The 25,121-nt window shown below is 34.0% G+C and overlaps 4 protein-coding genes and 1 long non-coding RNA gene across 5 annotated transcripts; 2 read left to right on the top strand and 3 right to left on the bottom strand.

Annotated features, from left to right (window-relative positions):
* Positions 1-13: 13 nt before the first annotated feature.
* Positions 14-7,185, bottom strand: LOC136785046 (cyclin-dependent kinase 9-like). The gene is made up of 7 exons (XM_066746045.1): positions 6,808-7,185; positions 6,607-6,691; positions 6,439-6,529; positions 6,202-6,368; positions 5,885-6,126; positions 5,677-5,824; positions 14-5,601 (listed from the first exon to the last, which is right to left on the bottom strand). The coding sequence occupies exons 1-7, from the start codon at positions 6,912-6,914 to the stop codon at positions 5,299-5,301; spliced, it is 1,143 nt and encodes a 380-aa protein (XP_066602142.1). The 5' UTR covers positions 6,915-7,185; the 3' UTR covers positions 14-5,298.
* Positions 7,186-7,567: 382 nt separating this feature from the next.
* Positions 7,568-12,586, bottom strand: LOC136785045 (uncharacterized). Its single transcript, XR_010824533.1, has 3 exons — positions 12,490-12,586; positions 10,001-10,130; positions 7,568-7,674 (listed from the first exon to the last, which is right to left on the bottom strand). It is a non-coding gene; the product is annotated as an uncharacterized lncRNA (long non-coding RNA).
* A 16-nt stretch (positions 12,587-12,602) lies between these two features.
* LOC136785044 (thyroid transcription factor 1-associated protein 26 homolog) lies at positions 12,603-14,076 on the top strand. The gene is made up of 3 exons (XM_066746044.1): positions 12,603-12,848; positions 12,910-13,039; positions 13,109-14,076. The coding sequence occupies exons 1-3, from the start codon at positions 12,791-12,793 to the stop codon at positions 13,353-13,355; spliced, it is 435 nt and encodes a 144-aa protein (XP_066602141.1). The 5' UTR covers positions 12,603-12,790; the 3' UTR covers positions 13,356-14,076.
* A 367-nt stretch (positions 14,077-14,443) lies between these two features.
* On the top strand, positions 14,444-19,804 carry LOC136785043 (AP-2 complex subunit alpha-like). Its single transcript, XM_066746043.1, has 9 exons — positions 14,444-14,578; positions 15,308-15,396; positions 15,839-16,050; positions 16,119-16,312; positions 16,388-16,619; positions 16,692-18,378; positions 18,448-18,592; positions 18,666-18,873; positions 18,961-19,804. The coding sequence occupies exons 2-9, from the start codon at positions 15,333-15,335 to the stop codon at positions 19,036-19,038; spliced, it is 2,820 nt and encodes a 939-aa protein (XP_066602140.1). The 5' UTR covers positions 14,444-14,578; positions 15,308-15,332; the 3' UTR covers positions 19,039-19,804.
* A 32-nt stretch (positions 19,805-19,836) lies between these two features.
* LOC136785049 (uncharacterized) lies at positions 19,837-25,028 on the bottom strand (the record flags this gene model as incomplete). Its single annotated transcript, XM_066746063.1, has 1 exon — positions 19,837-25,028. A coding segment is annotated over one exon (597 nt), but the record flags the coding sequence as incomplete, so codon positions are not given.
* Between the last annotated feature and the right edge of the window lie 93 nt (positions 25,029-25,121).

Genomic DNA, 25,121 nt, shown 5'->3' with positions numbered 1-25,121 from the left:
GGGGGGGGGGAGGGCAAAGAGAGAAACTAATGAAACGTAACACAGCATTATAAGATACATTTTGTAATGACTTTGTAATAAGATTGTATGATAATTAGAATTGTGTTAGGGAATCGCTTTTAAGGCGCGGGGTGATACTCGTATGCTTGTGTATGCATGATATGAATTTTTATTACTGAGAATATGTGGAAAATAAGCGCTCAGCGACGTGTGTTACGAATGAAACGATTCTCTGTGTTTGCGGTGATAACCGTTTATGGAAAATGTAACGTTTCGTTTTTTCTTTTCTTTTCTTCTGACGTTTTAACGGTTTGGCTAGAGGCGCTCGGTGCCCGTTTCACTATTGGCCAATATTATCAGGAATAACGTTCGTTAAACATCCGAACGAGTGATTTCGATGTACTACGTGTAAATTCGTTTAATGACTGCTCGAAAGGTTCTCCGAGGTGAGTTCTTCTCTCGTATTCTCTATCCAGAGTTCTTCTCGCGTGTGAGCTTTCTCGTTGGAACGATCGACCTTCTCCCGATTGTCATTGACCTACCAAAGCATGAAAAAAAAGGTGAAAAGTGCGAATGACTGTAAGATGACTAACAAATCGTTTTGGTCGATATTCAAACGATATGTACAGACGTTGATAATAAATGTTTTCGAAAATTGGACAAATTCATGTTGATAAGTCTAGCCCAGCTGTCTATGGGTGTGACTTGTTTAGTGCGCTTTTTAAAGCAAACTTTTTTTTTCAAGTCGCTCTACTTTTGCTTTGATTCTCACGCTTAGTAGCATGTAATTTTTTTCATTTTGATGTTTCTTTTTTTCTTCAGCCTCCTACTGTTCTCGTATACTTAAATATAGCTATGATTAATCGTTACCTCAAGTAATATACCAATTTTGGTAAGCCGAAGAAAAACAGAAAATTTCAAGAGTCGTTAATTAATTTTGCAAAGCTCTGCAAATTCCATCTGCAAGCTACCAAAGATACTTTGTCGATAAGTATAATATAATTGTACTTATACAGCTAATCCAAATACTGCAAACTAATGAATTATTAACAAAAGTGATAATCGTGAGCGCACACTTACAGAATTTACCTGCAACTAGAGCCTAGTCAGAAATCTACGAGTAAAGCTATATTATATATACATATATATATATTTGTGTTTCTCTCGTTAGCATCTTGTTATTCTCCACCGTTTCTATTAATGTTTATGCTGTTATATTTATTACGGTCATTGTTAAGCCGCATTCAACTTCAGCATGTACTAACTGTAACAAAAGTCATACATTTATATATATATATTATGTTATATTACTTAATCTTAATTTTAAGGCACACATTATTTTAATTTGCATAACACGCTATCTCCTCGAGGCAAGGGGTTCGTGACTTAACCTTATGTCCAGCAAGGCTTCTATTTGTTTTAATCATGGAAAAAAACAATTATGCGTAAGATACGCGAATGCTATTAATTAGATGCAAGTAAAATCATTATCGTTATTATATTTTAATTTTTAATAATAGTTATTCGTCTCTATTGTATACAAGAACCTTGCTTGCAGTAATCGTTAATGTAAAATTTTTCAGCACATGATGATACCTTGTATTGAACATTTATTTGTATGTAATTTTTTTTTCGTTTTAGATCCTTTTTTCTTTTTGATATATTGCTTTTCAGTTGTTTTCGACCACGGTCTTTTTTTTGTTATACGTTTTACGAATGGAAGAATTCACTATTGCGGCACATCTGATCGTTTCTGTGTTAGTAATAGCGGGATGCGATCGGACATCCTGAAACTTTTGAAAGGGAGTCAACTCTCGTTGAAAATATTCGATTTGTTTGTATCGCGCATATGCTATTTTTTAATCATTGTCGGTGCGTTGATTTAAATAAGCGAGAGGCTTTTACGGCCGAGTAATATAATTGTTGTAAAATTAATCGTAAAATTATCGCGGTTTATGAAAAGGCCACGTAGTTTTCATCCGTTACAGAAGCTTTGTCGTTTTGATGCTCACAGATTCGAGACTGATGAAGTCGTTGTGGTGGATGACTTATTGTACGAAAAAGGTTATGAAGCACAATGCGACGAGAAAAGTCGCAACGTGTGCGCTGAAGAATAGTGAAAAATGCTTGTAAAAGCACTTGTTCGCTAGTATTAAATGATTGATAGCGAAATTGTGCCGTGCGGGAAAATAAATGTGTACGTTTATAGGCATTAAATATGATTGTGCGTGCATATACTTTATATATATATATATATATATGTATATGTGAGAATGTGCTTGTAAACAATTATGTTATCGCTCATTTATCCTACGTGCGCAATGGTTTTCGCATGTACACGGTTGTTTTATGTTTCTGTTTGCTTTAACGGCTTCTAGAGCTACTACTAAGTTAATAAAAAAAGAAATAAAAAAAAAGAAAAAGAGACCAATGAAGCTACACCGCCGCGCTCATCGTTTATTAATTCTCTATGTTCTTTAGCCACGAGCAAGCTGAAATTTGCGTACTTACTTTCTGTTTGTATTATTTCGTTCCTCCATTGAGGTATGTTTCAATAATTACCATACATACACATATTTATCTTGCTGTCTTTTATTTATCTATTTGTTATCTATTGGACGCAGAAAATAAAAAAAGAATTCAGTATCTCCAAATGCTTTGTGAAATTACAGCGATATGAACGATATATGTGCCGATTGTAAAACTTTTACATTTTTCAATGGAAATGAATGGTTATTGGAGAATGTAGCTCTTGAAAAAAATAAGTGTAATGAGTGGTACAAGTATTTGGTACACATATTTAAACCGCTGTCGATTTTTCAGGCATTCCTGAGGGAGAAAGATCAATTTTCTTTTCTGTTGTTTCAATGGCTCCTATAATTATCCTTGACAATCATGCTTAGGTATAATAGTGTTATAACGCAGACGCTCCTGCATTAATAAATTGGTGTATCGACCGAGGGTGAAAAGCAGTCTTTGTATGTGATTTGCAGAGGAGCGATAATTATTATTGTATTTGAAGTAATGTTTATTAGCATTGGTGGAAAAAAAATCATAATTAATGCCTGTCGTGTGATGTACTTAGTTGGGGAACATACGCAAGTTGCAATCGCACGAAACTCATGCATGATATGTCTGACTGATTTATGCCTGCTGCTTTTGGTACTTAATAAACTGACTATATTTATCGGTGCTCTACGAAACTCGCGCACTTTTATCAGTCTCATGAAATAGCGCAGTAGTGCATTATTACACCTTCCATCTCCCTTTTGCTATTCCCATACTAAATATTTTTCGTTAAGCAATCGCATTCTACATAAATGACCATTCTTTTCGAACAGACTAGAATTTTATTAGTCCGTTTAGTGACTGAGCAATGAAAAAACGGCACTGGGTTTTTTTTACGAGTTAAAAAGCAGCGAGTACGCAACAAAATAAAGTTCCTTTGTTTTTTTATCTGTAACTTCGTGCTATTATATAAATATAGTAGCGTAGATCTATGTATAGACGTCTGTCCTCGATAAGCTAGATGATTTTTTATCGATTCTGAAAGTGTGTGTAGACGCGGAATGTGCGTTATGCGTGGTGCAAGCAACGAAGATGCGAGTGAATGTTCCTCCGTGATCTTGTTAAGTTTATGTTCGGAGGCACAATTAATTAAGAAACTATACATATACATATATACTATATACGTACGGGATGAAATGGAGAGAAAAGCGTGGGAGAATGGTCGAAGCACACGCGAAAGCCTGGAAATGAAGATTGAAGGCAGTAACACTTAAGGATCATTCTCATTTTACAAAACATTGAGACAAAGTGCTTTCGAGTAATGAAAATTTCATAGGTCAAAATTGGCAGGAGTTACACACTACTGCTTTTATAATACTGATATGCGATTTTTATACATTGTATACATTTTGTATATAGAGAAGTGTATTCTACACCTTTGACGTTTTCATAACTATTTTTATGGCAATTACCTGTGCCCGGCCTAATTTAGTTGGACCCTCGTCGTTGCAGATTCAAGAAAACAAAAAATTTCTTACAAAGCGCATCTCATTATTAATAGAAAAGAAAATTAACCACACACGAACAAAGGAGACCAGAATAAATGGTCCGTCTTAATAAGTAATTTAGCGTATTAGTTAACACTAAAATCTACCATCGAAATGAAGAAAAAGAAAAATAAACAATGAACAACGTATTGTTTATAATAACATAATGTTTCCTCTGTTCTTATAAAATCAATCGTAATACTATTGTTGTATGGCAATTGAAACTTCTATTCTGTTGAATGGCATACACATCTACTGCAATTACTGAAAATATTCGTAGTTAGTTTCAACTTGTATATATAGATTGTATCTAGATTTCATCGATATTTTTTGTACATAGTAAATTGGAATAAAGTTTCCGCTACTATGACTGGCTGCTTTCTCAATGGTTTGTATACAAAAATGGCAAAACTACCTATTACCTTTTATCCTTTAAGTAAAAGTGCAATTAAACTCATATGGACACTGGGAATGAGTACAGTAGGAGCGAGGAGTGATAGTGTACAAAATAATTTTCGCACTGAAAATCTCATTCAAAGATTTATTTATTAAGGTATACGTAAAATATTGACGAATATTGTGAGTTTTGCATTAGACAGAAAACAGAAAATATTTTACTTGTTTCTAAAGATTCAACAATACTCTGATAATTGTGAGAAGCGAGAATTTCCTGTTCAAACCTTTAGTGTATTCGAATAGTAAGGCAATACTTGCCGTTAACCATAAATCTAACAGAATGCTTAATCTCAATTTTTTCTTCAAGTCAGTCTATTTTTTATATAAGCAAGATAAAAAGCAAACAATCTTATACCCTGTTAGCCTTTTTATACCATACTTAGCAAGTTAAATAGATTTTAATCTCAAATAAATTTTATTTAAGAACCTTGCAAATAATTTATTAGCTTTCTTTTAAATATATGATATAAAACGAGTACAATAAGAACCAAAAAAAATTCTTAGGCTTATAAAGGAAAAGTATGCACTCGTTGCATTTTTAGCTAAAAATGCAAAATAGTCTATAAATGTCTTTTATAACTAAAGTATAAACATTTTAATAACAAAATTTGTATATGTACATAAATACCATATTATAAAGTTTATATAAATAAGGTATTTAACTTCAACTTAAAAAATTTACAGGTACGTTCAAAGCTAAAGTCAAATGCTATAGCATAATAAATGTCTTCAAATTTTGAACAATGGACAATGTAGCACAAATCTACATTTATAAAATGTGAATATGCTAGAATACACGATCTTGATATCCACTGTCAGCCATACTAGGCTTAGCTGGTCCTCCTGGAACTTGATGATGCGGATGCCTCATGTGCCCGGGACGTCTTGGTGGTGCCAAATACTCAAACATGCTTTGACTATGCTGTGCTAACATTTTACTTAAATCACAAGGCATTGGATCAGTCCAGAAGAAATCATGATTTAGCGCAGAGTCAGAATCATATCTTTTAACTGGATCAAGAATTAAGAGCTTATCAAGTAAGTCACAAGCATAAGGATCTTTCAGATATGGTTTCAATCTGTCCTTAACCTATATAACAAAAATAATCATAAACAACCAATAACTTGGTGATTCTTAAAGACCTCATGAGTAATAAGTGTATACCTTTCGTTTTTGGCCTTTTGGAAGGTCCATTTTAGTAAATAGTTCTAAATTTTCTACACCTGGCCAAACTTCAGTTGTTATGGAACCACACAATTGCGAAATTAATATTAACTGTTGCTGCTCTGTACTACCTTGCATTATTGGTGATCTAAAAACAATAAAATGCAAATAATTATGCCTTTATTGAAGAAGTAACCAAAATTATTACCTTGTCCACATTTCAGCCATAATACATCCTGCACCCCATAGATCCACTGGAGGCCCATAATTTCTATCACCTAATAATAATTCTGGTGGTCTGTACCACAAAGTAACCACTCGGTTTGTATAACGATTGGGTTGACCACTTTTATTTGCGCTAAAAGCACGTGCTAACCCAAAATCTGCCAATTTTAGTGTACCATTTTTCGTTATTAATACATTTGCAGCTTTCATGTCTCTGTGCAAGATCTACAACAAAATTTGTACTTGTACATAAATACTTGATGTTTTCATATATAACTTTGCAGCATCAAATCAACTTACCTTATTACTATGAATATAATAAAGGCCATTTAACAGTTGCTGCATTACTTTCTTAATTTCACCTAAGCTGAATTTGACATTTACATTAGACAGTAACCCAGCAAGATCATGTTCACAAAAGTCGAATACTAAGTAGAAAGTAGATCGATAACGATTGTACACATTAGCTGCAAGATACAAACATTTTTAGGTTAATGTTAGAAGCATACATTTTACTTATAAACAAGCATAACATACCTTTCGTCCTACATATTTCAATAAGACTCACTACGTTTTCGTGTTTCAGTAGCTGCAATATCCTAATTTCTCTTAATGCAGTAATAGGGAACTGAAATAATAATAAAAATAAGATATACATGAAAAAGCAACTTGGGGTAACAATTGTTTAAGAAATATTATACAAACCCCCTCTTTTTCGTTATCCATCAATACTTTCTTCATGGCCACAAATTTTTTATTTGACTTTTTGTCCTTGGCTTTGAACACCTCTCTATGAAAAATTTAAAAGAACAATGCAAAATATTAATGTTTCCATTTTACGAGAAAATAGGTTAGGTGTGTTGTAGGAAAGGATCAACACAAATTTTCATTTCTATGATAGCTTACCCGAACGTTCCCTGTCCAATTTTCGCCACTTTTTCATATTTTGTAGACTCATCGCAAAAAGGGAAATCAAATTCTTCGATATACTTTTCTTTTTCCTTTGTATTCATTATGAAAATGCACAAGTAGTTATACACGCACACAGCTCACACCACCAACATACACACAAAACACACTGATTATCACTGATCTACCTAGTGTCGGCTAGTACCTACACAATCGCGTCACAGGACTCACACACAGCACTGTTAGCACGGTTAGCACTACGTCATAGTACAAACATAAAAACACTTCGTGGTTTGGCTTGGCCCGCTTGGCTTCGGTCGAACTCGAATAGACTCATATGTATGAGTCAAACTCGAAATGACTCGAATATGTCGAATCCTTTAAGGCGGCATCACTATCAACGGTACAGTCGGAAATTCAATGCTAACAACTTAAAAAATTGAAGTTAAAAAATCAGTTTTCATGCCGGGCAGTTGAAAAGTTAAATAATCTGAATAAAGGTTGGAGTAATTATTTCAAGATGACTAATTTTCAAGTATAACTGCTGTTTATCTGGTGCGAAAACTGCTTTTTTAACTCCAATTTCTTAAGTTGCTAGCATTATTTTTCTGACTGTACATACTATTGGTCACACTACTACAGGTCACTACAGGTATGGCTTTCCCTAATTTTTCGATGCATTTAGGAACTGTTCCGAAAAAACGAAGCGTGCGAGTGCTGCTTGAGTGCTACTGCTGCTCAGTAATGCACCAGGGGGCGGAAACTCTCATATACACAATTCACCCGTAATGCTTAGTTCCTCCAGATTTTCGAGTGGTGCGATGGCGCTGCGATCGATGACTGTGGCGCCGCCAGGTGTCAGAACTGTGAAACAGAGTTTTTTATTCACCTATTTATTTATTAATACTAATTAACAATAATTAACACTTAAAAAGCCTTTGAAATTAAATTTTTAAGTTTTTTTACTTGTTTAGATACAAGATATGTGTTAATTTTGCCTAAACAAAAATTATTGTATGATAGCATATGATGCGCTTTTTTGGCGCCAAAACTCCATTCCGCGGGGCTTTGCCTTTCAGCCGTATAGAGTAGACGTGTAATTTTTATCGGGTCTTAATTTTGCAGAAAGACGCATAAAATTGAATAGAAAGTGATAATTTGTGTGTAGAAAAGAAAGAAAGGCAACTGGATAAAACAATTTCACTATTACACCTTCATTTTTTTAGTGGAGAAAGTGTGAAGTTTGGTGTAAATTGTTGCGTGGGTTAGTTCAGCTCAAATATTATTAACTTTTTCATTTACCAATAACGTATATACAAGTAGTTGCATAATTAAATCTTGTTTTTTCTTAGGAAACACTAACAGTTGCAATGGGAAAAAGTTGTTGCGTTTTGGGATGCCCTTCAAGATGGGATGCACCACAACATATTTTCCCAAAAGTAGCCACAAGATTTGCTCAGTGGAAGAAATGTATATATTCTTCAAAAGTGGCACATTTAGATGATGAAGGTCTAAAAAAGTGTGTAGTGTGCTACAGACACTTTAAAGAATCTGATTATGAAGAAACACATAAACAGAAAAAATTAAAATCTTCTGCGAAACCCAGTATTAATATTATAACTGATTACACGATACAATCTGTAGAGACTGAATCAGGTGAGTTATTCTTTTTCTTTCAATTTTATATTATAAAGTTTTCATAAGTAACATAATATTTATATTTTGATTGTTTTAATTACAGTTGATGATCGTTTATCACCAATTGAGATAGCTGTATCATCCAATAAACCATGCTCAACATCTAAAGAAAGATTGAATACTGGTAAGAAATATAAAAGTATATTTCATTGATTAAAACTAGTGTGCAACAATAACTGTTTCAAATTAATTAATTTTGATTACAGATAATTATTCATTATCAACTTTCTTGGAGCCACATGACTCTATAAATGATGATGTAATGGAAATTGGCAAGTATTTCAAGCAGTTTTATAAATTTTAGAAAATATTTTGTTCTATAAAATTTAACTTTAATTTAATTTAAATTGTAGATGTTTCAAGAGAGTTTAATGTGGAAGTACCCATAAGCACAATAGAAATTGTAAGTGAGAAGGGAAACCCACGAAATTATTTATTAGCTAAAAGGACAAATATGAAGAATCTGAGTGGAAGAGAAAGGAAACTGTACAAAATAGCTAAAGTGTTTGAAAAAAAGGAAAGAGATACTCAGAAAAAAAATATGTTGTTAAAACAGCGATTAAAAGAAGCAGAAAAATATAGTAAATCTAAATCTATTGAAAAATTACTGAGTCAACTAACACAACAGCAACGAAATTTTATTTATATGCAAATAAAGGCATCTGCATATGCACCAAGGGTATGGAAAAAATTATATTATAATATAGCTAAAGCTAAAGCACTCGGTTTTGATATAAATGATGTCCTGTATAAAGGATTGTCATTTTGCCTTCCTTAAACTGCATCATTAAGAGGTACAATAGTGCCTCAATTAGATGATTAGTATCAAAAGTATAAAATTACGTTCACACTCCTGTTTTTTATAAAAAAGTAGTGCATTTGAAGTCTTTTCTCTTATATGTTATTAAGATTCTTTAAAATCTAAATACATACAAATTAATAGAATAAATTAATTATGACAGACATAATATTTTAACTAAGTGTATATAAAATAATACTTAAGCTACAATTATGCGTGAATAGTTATATTAATTAAATATATTTATATATAATACTGTAATAAGTATAGTAATAAATATACGTTATAAAAGACTGTGAAAATTAAAAAATTTAAGAAATTAGATTATTATAAATGTTATGTACTGTCGTATATGAATAAATTCACATAGAAAATGTACACACAAATATATGTTTTTAACCTTTTCTGCAGGGGCGAAGATATACTTTGGATGAAAAGATCCTAGCTATTTCATTATGGAAACAATCATCAAGAGCATATTTATTTTTAAGAGAAATGTTCCATCTTCCTGCCACTAGAACATTACGTACAATGCTGCAGAAAATTAATACTTATCCTGGTCCGATGAAATTTATAAATCAACATTTGAAGGAATCAGTGACACAAATGTCAGAGAAAGAAAAGTATTGCGCTTTAATGTGGGATGAAGTAGCACTTAGTGCACATGTTGATTATAACAGCACGAAAACTTACATAACAGGATTTGAAGACTTTGGATTTGTAAGAACACCAAAGTTTGCTGACCATGCTCTAATTTTCATGGTACGTGGCATACATTCTGGATGGAAGTTTCCATTAGCCTATTTCTTTTGTGATGCTGCAACTAAAACTAACCAATTAGTTGATTGCATTAAAAGAGTATTGGAATCAGTATTAGAATCTGGTCTTCATGTTCTTGCTTTTGTCTGCGATCAAGCAGGAACAAATGTTGCTGCTATAAATAAATTGAAAAGGGAATCTTTCCGCAGTGAAAATGAAAATGGTATGTTTTTATTTATTGTACTTAATTTATAACGAATAATAACTCTTTACATGTAAACTGAATTTTTTAAAACAAAATTTATTTTGACAGACTACTGCATTAAATTATTTGGAGAGGAAATTGTACCAATATATGACCCACCGCACTTAATAAAGTCTATAAGAAATAATATGTTGACAAAAGATCTGGAAATTAACTTTAAGAATAAAAATGAAAATGAAAGGCAAATAGCTTCATGGGATATAGTTCAAACAGCATATAAGATGGATTCAATGGATCATTTATATAAATTGATGCCTAAAATTACAGCGGAGCATGTGGTGATTAAGAAAATAAAAAAAATGAGAGTAAAGCATGCTGCGCAAGTTTTAAGTAAAACTATGGCTAGTTTTATCATGTACCATACAAAGCTTAAAGGTAAACTTTTGTTTTTTTTTCTATTACTTTATATTTGTGAGCTTTCATTAAGTTATTTTCTGATGTTCTTTAAATTATAGGTCATATAATTTCCAAAGAGGGTCCCCTCCAAATTCCAAAGAAAGAAGGCCAAAACACTGCGGAAATGCTTAAATTTTTTAATGATCTTTTTGACTCAGTGAATGGATATACCACAAAGACACCAGAAGCACCGTTGAGAACTATAGTGAAAGTAAATAGTAAACATGAAGAGTTCTGGAAAAGTGCTATAGTTAAGTTAGAAGATATGAGATTCGTTGATAAAAAAACCAAACAGCCAGTGAAGAACCCACCATGTTTAAAAAACTGGAAATGTACAATACTAGGCTTCCAAAAATTATGGCACATGATGAAAGAAAAAGGATTTCTTTCTTTAAAACCCAGGATGATCAATCAAGATCCACTGGAGAATTTTTTTGGTCAGATAAGAACCTTTGGAAGAAACAACAGCATTCCAACTTGCACTCAATTTGAAACATATTACAAAGCATTGTTAATTAATAACTTGACAACAAAGAGAACACGAAAGACAAATTGTGAAGATGTATGCAATGGAGATTTGCTCTTCACATTAAAATCTATGTTACAAAATGAACAGATTAATAAACAAGACAATGAAGATGAATTTGAAGAAATTATAATAGATGATGCCAAAGAGGAAATAGATAAATATATTAATAATATGAATATGGAGAAGATAACGACTCTAAATAAAATGGTCATAAAACTATTACAAAATACAGAGATAAAAAATTGTTCATATTGTGAAAAAAGTTTAGTAAATAATGAAACGCAGCCCACCAACAATGTAGTCCAAGTATTCCAAAAAGCGCAAGAAGTTTTACAACAAAACATGAAAAAGAATGTAGAGACAAAAAATTTATGGACAAAATTAGAGACAATGTTATGGATAGAGCTTGATTTACTATGGATTAATTGTGAGAAACACAATATTCTTTTAAAATCACTGCTTATGCAAGTGATATTAGCTCAATATATTGTGAGATGGTGCACCAATATTAATAGAATATTGCAAGGAAAAGAACAACGAGTGGGAAATAATTTATTTGCAAAGGAAGCACAAAATAAATATTTGAAAACATTAAAAAAGGAAAAAGGTGAAAAAAAAGGAACAGTACAGAGACCATTAAAAGAGCAGCAATCAACGCAGAAGCAAAAGTGAGAATAAAATCAAACCATAATAAACTATTGTTTCAAAGAGTCTGATATCAAAAGATGAGTATAGTTAATTATATATGGACAGCTAGTCAGCAACCAGTTCCACTAAAATATCTAGAATTACCTTTAAGAGAGCACAAGAGCAGCTTTGGGAGATTAAATTTTATAATTGAAGAGTGACATGAAAAATTATCAAAACCTAGATTATGTACTTCGCTATTTAATATAAATGTTAACAAAAGACTGAAAACTTCGATTAATTAATTACATCAAGCAAACTGCAGAAAATTGTGAAGTTTGATTACATTTTCCATCACTCTTTAAATGACTATTGTGATAATTGATTATTTATATGAATTTTTAAGGAAAATATGTTTAATTTTATATTTATTGTTAATATTCTTGTTATATATGTATTTATAGAAAGCAAATGTATTTTTGATATTTTAAAAATATAAAAATTTAAATTAAATTTTTTGGTGTTTTCTTTTGGATTGACTTATATATATAGTATATATTCTACGTATGCATATATATATACACACACATAAACGGACACACTTACACATGCAAAGAGTTCCTGTGCTTCTAGCGCCATCTCACCACTCGAAAATTTGGACGAACTACGCTTTACGGGTTTACCTATCTTGCAGAGAGTTTCCGCCCCCTGTAATGCACTCACGACTTTGACATAACACATCTCCGATTTCTAACAATATTTGTTGATCAGTCTTTTACGCGTAATAGCGAATTAGGAAAAAGTAACTTTTTCGGACGATTTGATAATCTCAGATAAATTTAAAAATCCTCCGGGACATCCCCGTAAAGTTAATAAAAAAGGACAGTATCCAGGGAATAGAGGACGAATGGCAACCCTAGATAAGAAGGCGTATAGGTTAAAAAAATATAGTAACCGTTTCAAAGGTATGTTATAAGTACCTATAAACTAGCATTGAATATTAAATTTTATTATATTTTCCTACAGTTGAACAATGGAAAGAGAAAAGAAAAAAAGCAGCTATAAAAGAGTTAGCAAATGATATGCAAAAAAGTCAACCAGGATCTTTACCCCCTTCTACAGTTAATTTAAAATCCAGCAAAGATAGAACAAGACAGTGAGAATATTATCATTAGTGATATTTAATTCAATTTAAACCAAATTATTTGCAAATGTATTGTTTTAGACCTGAAGGAAAACAAAAGTATAATGCTTTCTTTAAAGCTAAACAAGAATTTATAAGAAAGAAGGAAGAGAAAAGAAAAAAGAAAGAAGAAGCACTGTTAAATAAAACAAAGAAAGATGAAGCATTAAAAAAATATAAAGAGAAGAAAATTCAAGCATTTAAGAAACTTTCAAAGAAAACGAAGAAGGGTCAACCAGTGATGAAAGATAGATTACAGATGCTGTATGAGAAAATACAACAAATGTAAAAATTTAGATATTTTTGCAGCTTTTAGCAATTCTACAGTATCTGGGCCGAGAGGTTAACGGGAAACCATATATCGACATTATAGGAAAAAATTTTTCGCATACAGTGTTCTCATTTGTTGGCGGACTGTAATGTCATTGATGTTTTTGGAAATTCCAGAAGATTATCTACTGTAGTACATTGGGCAAATTAACAAAAAATGAAAAAATTAAATAAAAATTGTCTAAATAAATATATTAACATTATTGAAAAAAATAAATTGCAGAATCGCCCAACGTACTTTCCTAGATAGTGTTCTTGTGTTTCTAAAAAGTCCAAAAAAGTGCAAATACTTCAAGAAATGACGATGCTGCTTGAGAAACCAATAATAGAAAGATTTCATGTTCGCGACGCAAGAACATTATCTAGGGAAGTACGTGAGGCGATTCTGCAATTTATTTGTTATTTCAATAATGTTAATATATTATTTAGACAATTTTTTTCTAATTTTTTGTTAATTTGCCCAATGTACTTCAGTAGATAATCTTCTGGCATTTCCAAAAACATGTAGAAACATTACAATCCGTCAACAAATGAGAACGTTGAATGCGAAATATTTTTTGTCCTGTAATGTCGGTATACGGATTCCTGTTAATATAATTTAAAACTTTGTTTCTCTTGCTACTATGATGTATTTTTATAAGATAGGCTATAATCAATAAAGAGGTATGAATTAAAATGTGCATGATAGGTATTTAATATTGATAAGACTCGACTATATTAGGGTCATTGGTATAGATGCAAATGCATTATAGATGAGTCAATATGAAATTACATTATGACCTTTAAGATATCTTTTGACAAACGCAATTTCCGGATGCACCCGATATATTTAGAATAATTGGCAGTAAACTATGCTTTGATAAGCAGAAAATGATTAGTTTCAATCAACAATTGAATATAATCTTAAAATCAGGGAAACAGCAGTTTTTGTATACTTATTATGACAGAATGCAATCGGTCAATTCAGGTCAACTTGTTTACTGAATGTTCGAAATATAAATTAGCTGGCGGTATCTGAAGGCGCATGCGCATTGATCCCCGAGCGAACGGGCAGCAGCCGTCAGCTAGTCAGCGGTTGCAAATGGCGAGTGCCACAAAATTCCTTCGACCGACTGAATAGTTTCACGCCTACCGTGCACTCCGTGATCGAGCTGTGCGTGGAAACAACCCTCACCTTCATCGGTACGTAATTCAGTCGAACCGATACTTCACGTGTCAAGTGGATAACCTCTACATCGATAAATTCCATTTGTCTCGCGACCTCTTTTCTCCATAGACAGGCTAGAGTCTGTCCGACGATCACTGACGATATACCACTTACCACTGTCTTTTCTCCCAATTTCTTATTCTTAAAACTACCACTTTTATTGTAATTCTCTTACGAAACTGTTCATTTGGTCTTAGAAAGATTTCTTACGCCCTTCCTGTCGTAAAGCTCCTGTAGGACGGGGCCTTTCACACGTATTGATAGAGCTACTGTCAAAATACTATCCTAATATCAAATTTTGTGACGCTGAACCGGCTTTGATCACAGTGATGTGCCTTCTCTTTGATGAAATCTTTAGACTGAAAAACCACGGCTTGTTCTGTCCAGCGGAAGATTGACACAAGGTCCTCCTAATCCTCTTGACCTTTCACGCGAGAATTACTCACAACGAATTTCACTATGGCTTAACTCAATGAAAAGACATTAGATGATAAGGGCCTGTTGATCAAGCAGAGCGTACTCCGAAACTAATCAAACCATCAGATTTACTATGTTTTAACACTTGAAAGTAATTTACTCTGGATCGTTGATAAGCTTGTAAATTTTATTTCATTTCTCTACCCTACAAGAATGTCTCTTAGGGTATAGCAGAATAATGGAATGATAGGATTGTTTCTTAGCTTGACAAGATTTTTTTTTTACAGGTGATATCGAACAAAAAAAGGCAAGATGCCGGCTGTGAGAGGGGATGGCATGCGTGGACTGGCAGTGTTTATTTCTGATATTAGAAATTGTAAGTTTCAGTTTGAGTAAATTTTTAAGTATTTTGATATTGGTTTACATAAAAAATTGAATTTTTGCAACATTAATTATATTTATATGGCACCTTTCAAAAGTGTATTGTTAAAACTACTATTAACTGAAAATATTTAAATTAGAGAGCAAAGAGATAGGGGGCGGAGTTGAGATAGAAGCATATCTTTCTGATAGAAGATAGCTACCAATACCAATGCATAATACTGGCATCATGCAATACTAACTCAGAAGAAAAAAAAATTCAATATAATCTTGAGGAATAAATTAAAATAAAATTAAAAATATGTAGAGAGTTGTGGATATTAATTGTTAAATTACAATCTATATATTGAATTTTGAATGTCAAGTATAATGGCATGTTGCCACATTATTTCTTTAGTATCTGTATCAAGCTGTATAATATAATTATTATTCACCAGGTAAAAGCAAAGAAGCTGAGATCAAGAGAATAAATAAAGAGCTTGCAAATATTCGCAGCAAATTTAAGGGGGATAAAACACTGGATGGCTACCAGAAGAAGAAATATGTTTGTAAATTACTTTTTATTTTTCTACTGGGTCATGATATTGATTTTGGTCACATGGAAGCAGTTAATTTGCTGTCATCAAATAAATACTCAGAGAAACAAATTGTAAGACTTTCTAAAATACTTTTGATTAACTAAAAGAATGAAGAATAAAACAATAATTATTTTTGTAGGGTTATCTTTTCATATCTGTGCTAGTAAATACCAACAGTGATCTCATTAAGCTTATAATTCAAAGTATAAAAAATGATTTGGCGTCACGAAATCCAATTCATGTCAATCTTGCTTTACAATGTATTGCAAACATTGGTAGTAAAGAAATGGCAGAGGCCTTTGGAAATGAGATTCCGAAGCTGCTCGTATCGGGGTAAATTTCCTACGCAAATAAAGAAAATGGAGAAATTACAAGAAATCCGTTCTAAAGAAATAAATTATATTTTAGGGATACAATGGATGTGGTTAAGCAAAGCGCCGCATTATGTCTTCTGAGGTTGTTACGTACTGCTCCAGATGTTGTACCTGGTGGAGAATGGACATCGCGTATAGTTCACCTTCTGAACGACCAACATCTCGGGGTGGTTACTGCGGCTGCATCATTAATAGATGCTCTCGTAAAAAGGAATCCTGATGAATACAGAGGTTGCGTTAGTCTTGCGGTATCCCGATTGAGCAGAGTAAGTCCCATCACTCTTCATAATAGAGTGAATGAAGTAATAAAATATAATTTTGGTTTCTTTCTTACATAGATTGTAACATCTAGCTACACAGACTTGCAGGATTATACTTATTATTTCGTGCCGGCACCATGGCTTTCAGTAAAGCTACTACGTTTGTTGCAAAATTATACGCCACCAGCCGAAGATCCCGGAGTGAGAGGCAGGCTAAACGAATGCTTAGAAACCATACTAAACAAAGCCCAAGAGCCGCCAAAGTCGAAGAAGGTTCAGCATTCCAATGCAAAGAATGCCGTATTGTTCGAGGCCATCAGTTTAATAATTCACAACGATAGCGAGCCAAACTTATTGGTTCGAGCTTGTCATCAACTCGGACAATTTCTCTCAAATCGAGAAACTAATTTACGTTACTTGGCACTAGAGTCCATGTGTCATTTGGCGACCTCTGAATTCTCGCACGAAGCCGTGAAAAAACATCAAGAAGTGGTCATACTGTCCATGAAAATGGAAAAGGATGTGTCTGTAAGACAACAGGCAGTAGATTTATTGTATGCCATGTGCGATAAGAGTAATGCCGAGGAAATTGTGCAAGAGATGTTAAACTACCTCGAAACTGCAGATTATTCAATTAGAGAAGAAATGGTTTTAAAGGTTGCGATATTAGCAGAGAAATATGCCACCGACTATACCTGGTACGTTGACGTGATACTGAACTTGATAAGGATAGCTGGAGATTACGTTTCGGAGGAGGTTTGGTACAGAGTCATACAAATCGTTATAAATCGGGACGACGTGCAAGGTTATGCGGCGAAGACGGTGTTCGAAGCACTACAAGCACCAGCGTGTCATGAAAACATGGTCAAGGTCGGTGGCTACATACTCGGTGAATTTGGAAATTTAATAGCAGGTGATCAAAGATCCTCTCCAGCTGTTCAATTCCAATTGCTACATTCCAAATATCATTTATGCTCACCTATGACTAGAGCATTGTTACTTTCGACGTACATCAAATTCGTTAATCTTTTCCCTGAGATTCGTAGCCAGATTCAAGATGTTTTTAGGCAACATAGTAATTTACGTAGTGCTGATGCAGAATTGCAGCAGCGAGCCTCCGAGTACCTTCAATTGAGTATCATTGCATCTACCGACGTTTTGGCAACAGTACTGGAAGAGATGCCAGCTTTCCCCGAACGAGAATCCTCAATTCTGGCTGTATTGAAGAAAAAGAAACCGGGTCGCGTGCCCGAGAATGAGATTAGAGAGAGCAAGAGTCCAGCAGCGAACACGAATCATCACGCGGAAGCTCCTTCAGCAACCGCGATTGCTGCGGTCAACAATACGTCCGCCGATTTACTAGGCCTCTCGACTCCACCGTCTTCTCAGCCTGCAAGCAACACTGGGGTTCTGCTCGATGTTCTCGGCGATATTTATAATATGCCGAATAAAACTGGCGTAACGAATGGTGCCCAAAACACTTATAACCCCAAGAAATTCGTTTGTAAGAACAACGGAGTGCTGTTCGAAAATGATCTCATCCAGATCGGTGTAAAATCTGAGTTTAGACAGAATCTTGGGAGAATCGGCCTTTTCTACGGCAACAAGACACAATATGCGCTTCACAGTTTTATGCCTCAACTATCCTGGTCCGATGAAAATCAAGCAAAACTGGCTGTCCAAGTCAAGCCCGTGGATCCAGTACTAGAAGCTGGTGCTCAGATTCAACAAATGATCAATGCTGAGTGTATCGATGATTACAGCGGTACGTGAAAGAACCTTCGCCTTATTATGTTGCACTGTTATACGTAATTAAAGAAATTTTACTTTATAGATGCGCCAAGTATGATGATCTCCTTCATTTACAACAATATACCCCAGAAAATTGCTATGAAGTTACCATTAACTATTAATAAGTTCTTTGAGCCAACCGAAATGAATGGGGAATCATTCTTCGCTAGATGGAAGAATCTGGGATGGTAAGTTGTGCATTAAAATTGGGATGAAATATGTTGAGTTAATATTATATTATTGTTAATTTTGCTCTTACAGTGCAAATCAGCAGCGCTCACAAAAAATTTTCAAAGCCCAACAGCCGATGGATTTGACTCAAGTACGATCGAAATTGCAAGGGTTTGGGATGCAGCTATTGGACGGCATAGATCCCAATCCTGATAATTTTGTGTGCGCTGGTATTGTCCATATGCGGGCACAACAAGTAGGATGTTTACTGCGTCTGGAACCTAATAAACAAGCACAGGTAAGCTTCTCCAGATTTAGCATCGATTATTTAATTTCATTAATACATTAAATTTCTTTTTATTAAAGATATATAATTTTGTTACAGATGTTTAGACTTACTGTACGATCCAGTAAAGAGTCAATGTCAATAGAAATTTGTGACTTGCTAGTTGATCAATTTTAGACGGCCTAGCAAGGTGTTCAGCCAGTCTTAGATTGAGTGGGCACGTTGTAAGGAATGGACAAAAGTATAATATTGTTGTGCAACGATCTCACCTTGCACTTGAGAAAATTTATCGAAAAAAGCATGCATGGTATTCAAAGTTACACTCACAGTGCTTTAAGAATGATCGTATATACTAGTAAGAGCGCTTTGCTGGCTTCTAACATAAGTCACTCAACTACTGCGCACGGTTTCTGAAGAAGGCAATGCTCTCTGAACACTCGAGAAACAATGGAAATGAAAAATAAAGCAACTTTGATTGGCTTCGCTGGACAGTATTAGTTCGTAATTAAAGGTAATGAGATATTGACTTTTTATTAATGATATTAGTCACCTTGAATTGAAGTAATCACCAACGATATTTGTACTATACGAAGCACAGTCGAGTCGAGGAATATAAAAATCATAGCTCACACACTTATATATCGGTCTCGAATAGCAAAATTGTTGGCTACCTTTCAGCAGAAAACTTCACTGCAAATTATAGCTGTATGTATGACTACCACAAACTAGAATGCTTTGAACCATTATCTTCCTTGTGTAAAATAGTAATCTTTTTAAGTTTTAATGATACTTGAGTCGATGCAATCCTCGTTCCACAACCTCTTCTTGCCTGTGCTTTTTCATTTTTTCTCGCAGTTTAGCAAAATAATTTCATTCCGATTATATTTCGAAATTGCTGCGAGATTTATGACAATTTTGGCAGGATGATTGTAATTGTAAAATATGAATTATTTACTTTAAATGTTTTCGGTTTATATGCATATAATCGCGCTCAAAGTTCTTAGGTTCTTTCCAATAATAGCGTATAAACTTCTTTCCCATCTCCCTTATTTTTTTCCAAATAATATCCATTTCCATTTTATATGGATAAATCCATGGCTGGGAAATTACTAGCCATATATATGAATCGAATGAAAGGTAATATATAATACATATATATATATATACATATATACATAATATATAAATATAACATCTGGAGATATTTTAGGGCCATATTTACATGTCTGAGTAAATTAATAAATATTATTTATTAGATTGTTTCGATTCTCTGTTAATGTAAAGCTATCTGTAACAAGTTTTGTGTGAGATGTATATTTCAGTATCAGTAGCATAATAGCCTGTACAGGTAATATTTACGAGTACTATGTTAAAGATTCTGAATAATTTTATTTTAGAGTAATGTTTGAAAGAGCAGCTGTGTAAGCAACAAGTTAGTACATTACTTTGCAAATGCAGACGAACGCTCACTTAAATCATATCGCTCTATTCAATTGTATATAAGTGTTCCAATTATGTCAAAGCGACTGTACAATTACTTCTCAAGAGACAGGTTGCATTGCTTTCAGCTGAAAGGGCTCAAATCTGTTTGTGCTAATTTTTTTTTCTCGTCTTTATATTTTACCCTTATAATTAAATGAGATGTACATGTTCGTACGTAGTTCGTGTAGTATAAACTTCAATTTTTGCTTTTTTTCCTGCTCCTATCTTTACTCCTCCTCATCCCCCCTTTTACCACGTTTGCGTCCTCTCCTCTCTCCTGCCTAATAGATTATCTTATATAATAACGATCTGCCAAGGTCGAGGATACTCATTGATGTTGATAAACCGATGAACCTTAGAAATGCCACAGATTAAATCAATATGGAACTAATAAAAAAATATGCACGTGAAATTTGAGCTGATGTTGAGCTTCGCTTATGTGGTTGTAAATAATCTATATTTTATGAAAAAAAAAAAATTGAAAGCGTTTTGTATTCGTTCGATCTAACTTATTATTTAATCTACTGTCATATATATGTAAACCTGTTTTTTTGTATATCCATTCACTTGGACAATTCATAATCAATTGGAATCTCACCAGACTTGATTTTACATTCGCGAGTCCTCATCAGTCATGTATTTGTGAGACTCTTTAGTGAAATTTAATAATTTTTTAATTGAATATAAATCTAATATATATAAATATATATATATTATTTGCTCGAAACGCATGTACACGTATGTTCTGTACAAAATTGTAAGTGTCGCATTGGTCATGCGTTACAGATCAGTGTTCGAGCTATTGAAATTATGATCAACGCGTATAATATATATATATATATATATATATATATATATTATAATGCTTATGATTGCAAATAGCGTGTGGCAATGCACGATTGTTAAAGGACTATATATTATGCCGTTATTAAATTAAGAATCCACGATGATGGATTGCCATGAGATTTGTATACCTCATGACGAGAAGTCACCAAAAGAACAATAATAAACAATGCTTGAACTATACATTCGAGTATAGTTGTTTTGAAAAATTTTATTATACGAGACGTAAATTTCCATGAGATGTAACTCATTCTGGATTCTTGGCTTTGAATGGATGGCAGTAGCGTGAAAATTAATGTTCATTGTATCACCCGATTTTATTTCAAAACCCCCTTTAATATCTTTTTCTTTTCCGTAAGTCAACTTCATTCTCCATTTTCTCTTGTTTCGTGTACAGATCTAATGTAGGAAATCGGATTTAAACGAAAATTGTGTAAGAAAAATTATAAACGTTATAATATATACAATATGAGTCTTTCATTCAGAAAAAATTTCGGCAGTCACTGCAATTCGTGCAGACGAATGTGTTATGTTTTATATTTATTTTTTTTATACATTAAGTCAGTCTGTCCATTGAAGTTTGAGCATTAATTTTTGTATTGTAACTGTAAATGATGGAAGTAAAATTTATTTAACTTTGTTAATGAATAATTTGATAAATATTTATGCGTGCACTGTGCAAATGAAGTTTCTACATTTCATCTCTATGCGAAGTGGTATTGGAGCTCGCTACGAATAGATTGGTCCAAATATTCGATAATGGATTATCTATAAATAAGCACGTAGAGCAGTTGGAATTAGTATGCATATGGTGTAACGAATATTCAAATTGTCATTCTGATTTATGGTCTTTTCCAGCAAAGCCAATAATATTCGTATCGAGACAGTACTCCACTAACATTAAACTCTCACTGATTATATTATTCTCTTCCAACCATATGCAACAGCAAAACTAAGCTAGCATGCTTCTATCAGAATGAATCGTGCGAGTTCCTTCTGTGTAATATTGAATTATTTTATATTGTTTAGGTTTATGTACATGTATGTTTGTAAGACACTATTGATTTATATTATTAAACAATATAATATCTCTCGTAAAAAAAATGTGTCTGTGTTGGTTCATCTCGTTTTTTGACTTATTTTTACCATACGTTTCATTAGTAAGTATTTTTCCAATAAATCTTTATCGCGATGTGCATGCGAGATTCAATTCACTTTGTTTATTTCTATACATTAACGTAAATGTTCCTATTTTCGAGGAAGGATCAACTATAAAAGACAATGAATAATATTTTAATCTTATTATTTATCATGTAATGGCATGTACATGAAATATTACTCTTAAAGTTAAGTCGTATATTATAGATAAACTAATGTAACATGTATGATTAAAGTCTACCATATCTCTTGTATTGATCTAGTTCATGCCAATGTGAATTTTCTTTTTCATCAACTATACATGTACATACTATATATCACTTTATTAATTTACTTAGGTACAACATTAATTACTATTGGGAACAAATAGGCACACTAATCTATTCGCACCTAAGTGTTAAGTTCCGTTACAGGAATTCTCGAGTCAACAAGAGAGATCTTTTGGACCTGATATGGCTAAACGTAAATTGAATTACTATAAGAAAAATCTTTAAAAGACATACTTAAGTGTCAACAGTAATTACCCCTTCTTGTGAGAATTAACTGTTAAAAGTGTCGTCGTTAGAATTATTTAAGATTAAGAATAAACTTTAAAGTGTAACACTGTATACTATACAAAAATCTATATTATATATACACGTTAATGACAAAAGTGCGGCGTTTGTAGTTGTGCACTTGGAGAACATTGAAAGTAAATGATAAATCTGGCTTACGGAGTATGCGTCGACTTTCCGAATTAAAAAAGCGATAAACCAGTTTAATACGAACAGATTTTCATATCCTTCAGACATGTCACTATCGAGGTAAGTTGTATTTTTACCTCAAGAAAAAAAAACTGAACCAAAGTATATAAATAATGATAATGATCTGTATAAGGTAAAGTGAAAATGTAAATTATGTAAGTCGATCATAAGGCCTTTCTCGCACATCCCAAAAGTATTGCGCGTGCGATCCTTCGGGATACGACAATATGTATTTCCAAACTGGAATAGAGTCTATACAAAGAAGCAGTGAAATATGCAAAATAGAAAATGAGATGGTTCGGCGATTACACTTTGGCTATAGGTAGAATACTATAGTGATACCTGTATCGATATAGGGGTTTAAAGCACACGGAAGAAACGTAGCACATAAATGATAAGAGAGATATATATAATTATGACGATAAATTCTGTCGACTGATTTATTCGAGTACTACTTATGCGAGCTTCCATAAAATCCATGGAAAATATCTTGAGTAAGAGGGCCGCGTCGCCGCAACCTAGCTCTCTTCTTTAATTTAAGCACTTGTTAAGATTTCAAGCAATTCGTCAGTTGTAGTGAAAGCGAATCTCACAACGAGATGGTCCCGTTCCAATGGTAGATGTAGAGAGCCTGTTAAACGTTGCTATTGTGTCTATACATATATACTGTATTATATTAAACAACAATATTAATTCTAATAAAAATAGAACACAGATTCTTATAACGTATCGATATAGTATACAAACATGAATGTGAGCGCATTGCAGTCCAGTGTGTTGATTAATTCGTGGATAATTATAATGTGTAAGAGGACGAATCAAGTGTCGAGTGTGCGTTGAAATGTTAAAATATAGGATTATCGGTAGAGAGAAAATATCTAATTAGTAGAGAGCGTGGTTCTGAGGGGGGGAGGAACAAAGAAGTACTAGAGAACCGTTTGCCTTTGTAGTGCATGGAGGAGTGTTTGAGTCAAAGGCGGCCGAAGATGCCACTATGCAGCACGTTATACTGATATTACACGGACGGCCCGAACGTAATTATAATGTATCAAATAAAATGTATAAAAATGTCTCACGCAGCCTCGTTCAATCTACCCCAACCCTCTGCTTACAATTAATTGACTAGCGAATGTTAAGCAAGAATCCTGATCTCTTATCAGCCTTTCCACAAGGACCACCCTTGTCACCCAGCTATACCACAATCGTATATCTGAATTTCCATCCCCAGCGACCTTCTCTGTCACTCCAACGGCTCGTAATTAAGAGCATGGCGTTTAATTAAGGAAATTAAAACCAGCTGACTTATCAAAGAATATTCTGTGTCAATGCAGTCTTGCAGAAAATTCATAGTTTTTCAACGGAGTCAGCCTCCTCGCTGACGTCACCGAGAGAATTCCTGCCGTCTTTCATTTCCGCCTGAGCATCCTGCCGCAGGATCTCGTCCTCCTCTTCCTTTTTCCGGAGGTCCCTGGAGTTCTCCGGGTACTCGTTGACCAGAGAGCTTTCCTCGCCGGTGTTGAGGGCGTCTTCGGGGGCCAGGAAGAAGCTGCCTCTGCCGTGGCACTTGCTGCGGTAATCAGGATTCTCCGGTGCGTGGCGGTGGCAGGAGTCGCAGACGGTGTCGGTGAGGGTGGTGCAAGGATGAGCCTCGTAGAGTCCTGGACCACAACGGGAGCATATCCAGCAGGGTTGAGTGCTGTGGTGCGGGCTGTAGGTACCGGGTGAGCACTCGGAGCAGCGAGTGTCGCGTCCACGGGTGCAAGGAACTACGGCCCCTGAACCAGGACTGCACCTGCTGCAGTGCGACCCTCCCCTATGATGCCTGATGTGTGGCCTCCCACTGGCAAGCTGAAACATAAAGTAGGAGAGACCCTCAGCTCGACAAGTTTGTATTTCCGTTGGAGAAACAACCAAGGACGCATGCACGGTTCGCACGATTTTCTATTCTCAATTTGAAGAAGCGCAACGGTCGAGTAACAGGTGCTCGAGGGGTGAGTCCTGCACCTGACTGCAAACACCTTGCACCCTACTCCC

This window comes from Prorops nasuta, unplaced genomic scaffold (genome assembly GCF_024137725.1).
Source record: "Prorops nasuta isolate Cenicafe-Biocafe unplaced genomic scaffold, Cenicafe_Pnas_1.2 PNAS00140, whole genome shotgun sequence".
Taxonomy (NCBI): domain Eukaryota; kingdom Metazoa; phylum Arthropoda; class Insecta; order Hymenoptera; family Bethylidae; genus Prorops; species Prorops nasuta.
Note: the sequence above shows the minus strand (reverse complement) of the source record. Positions and strands in the feature narration are given on the sequence as shown.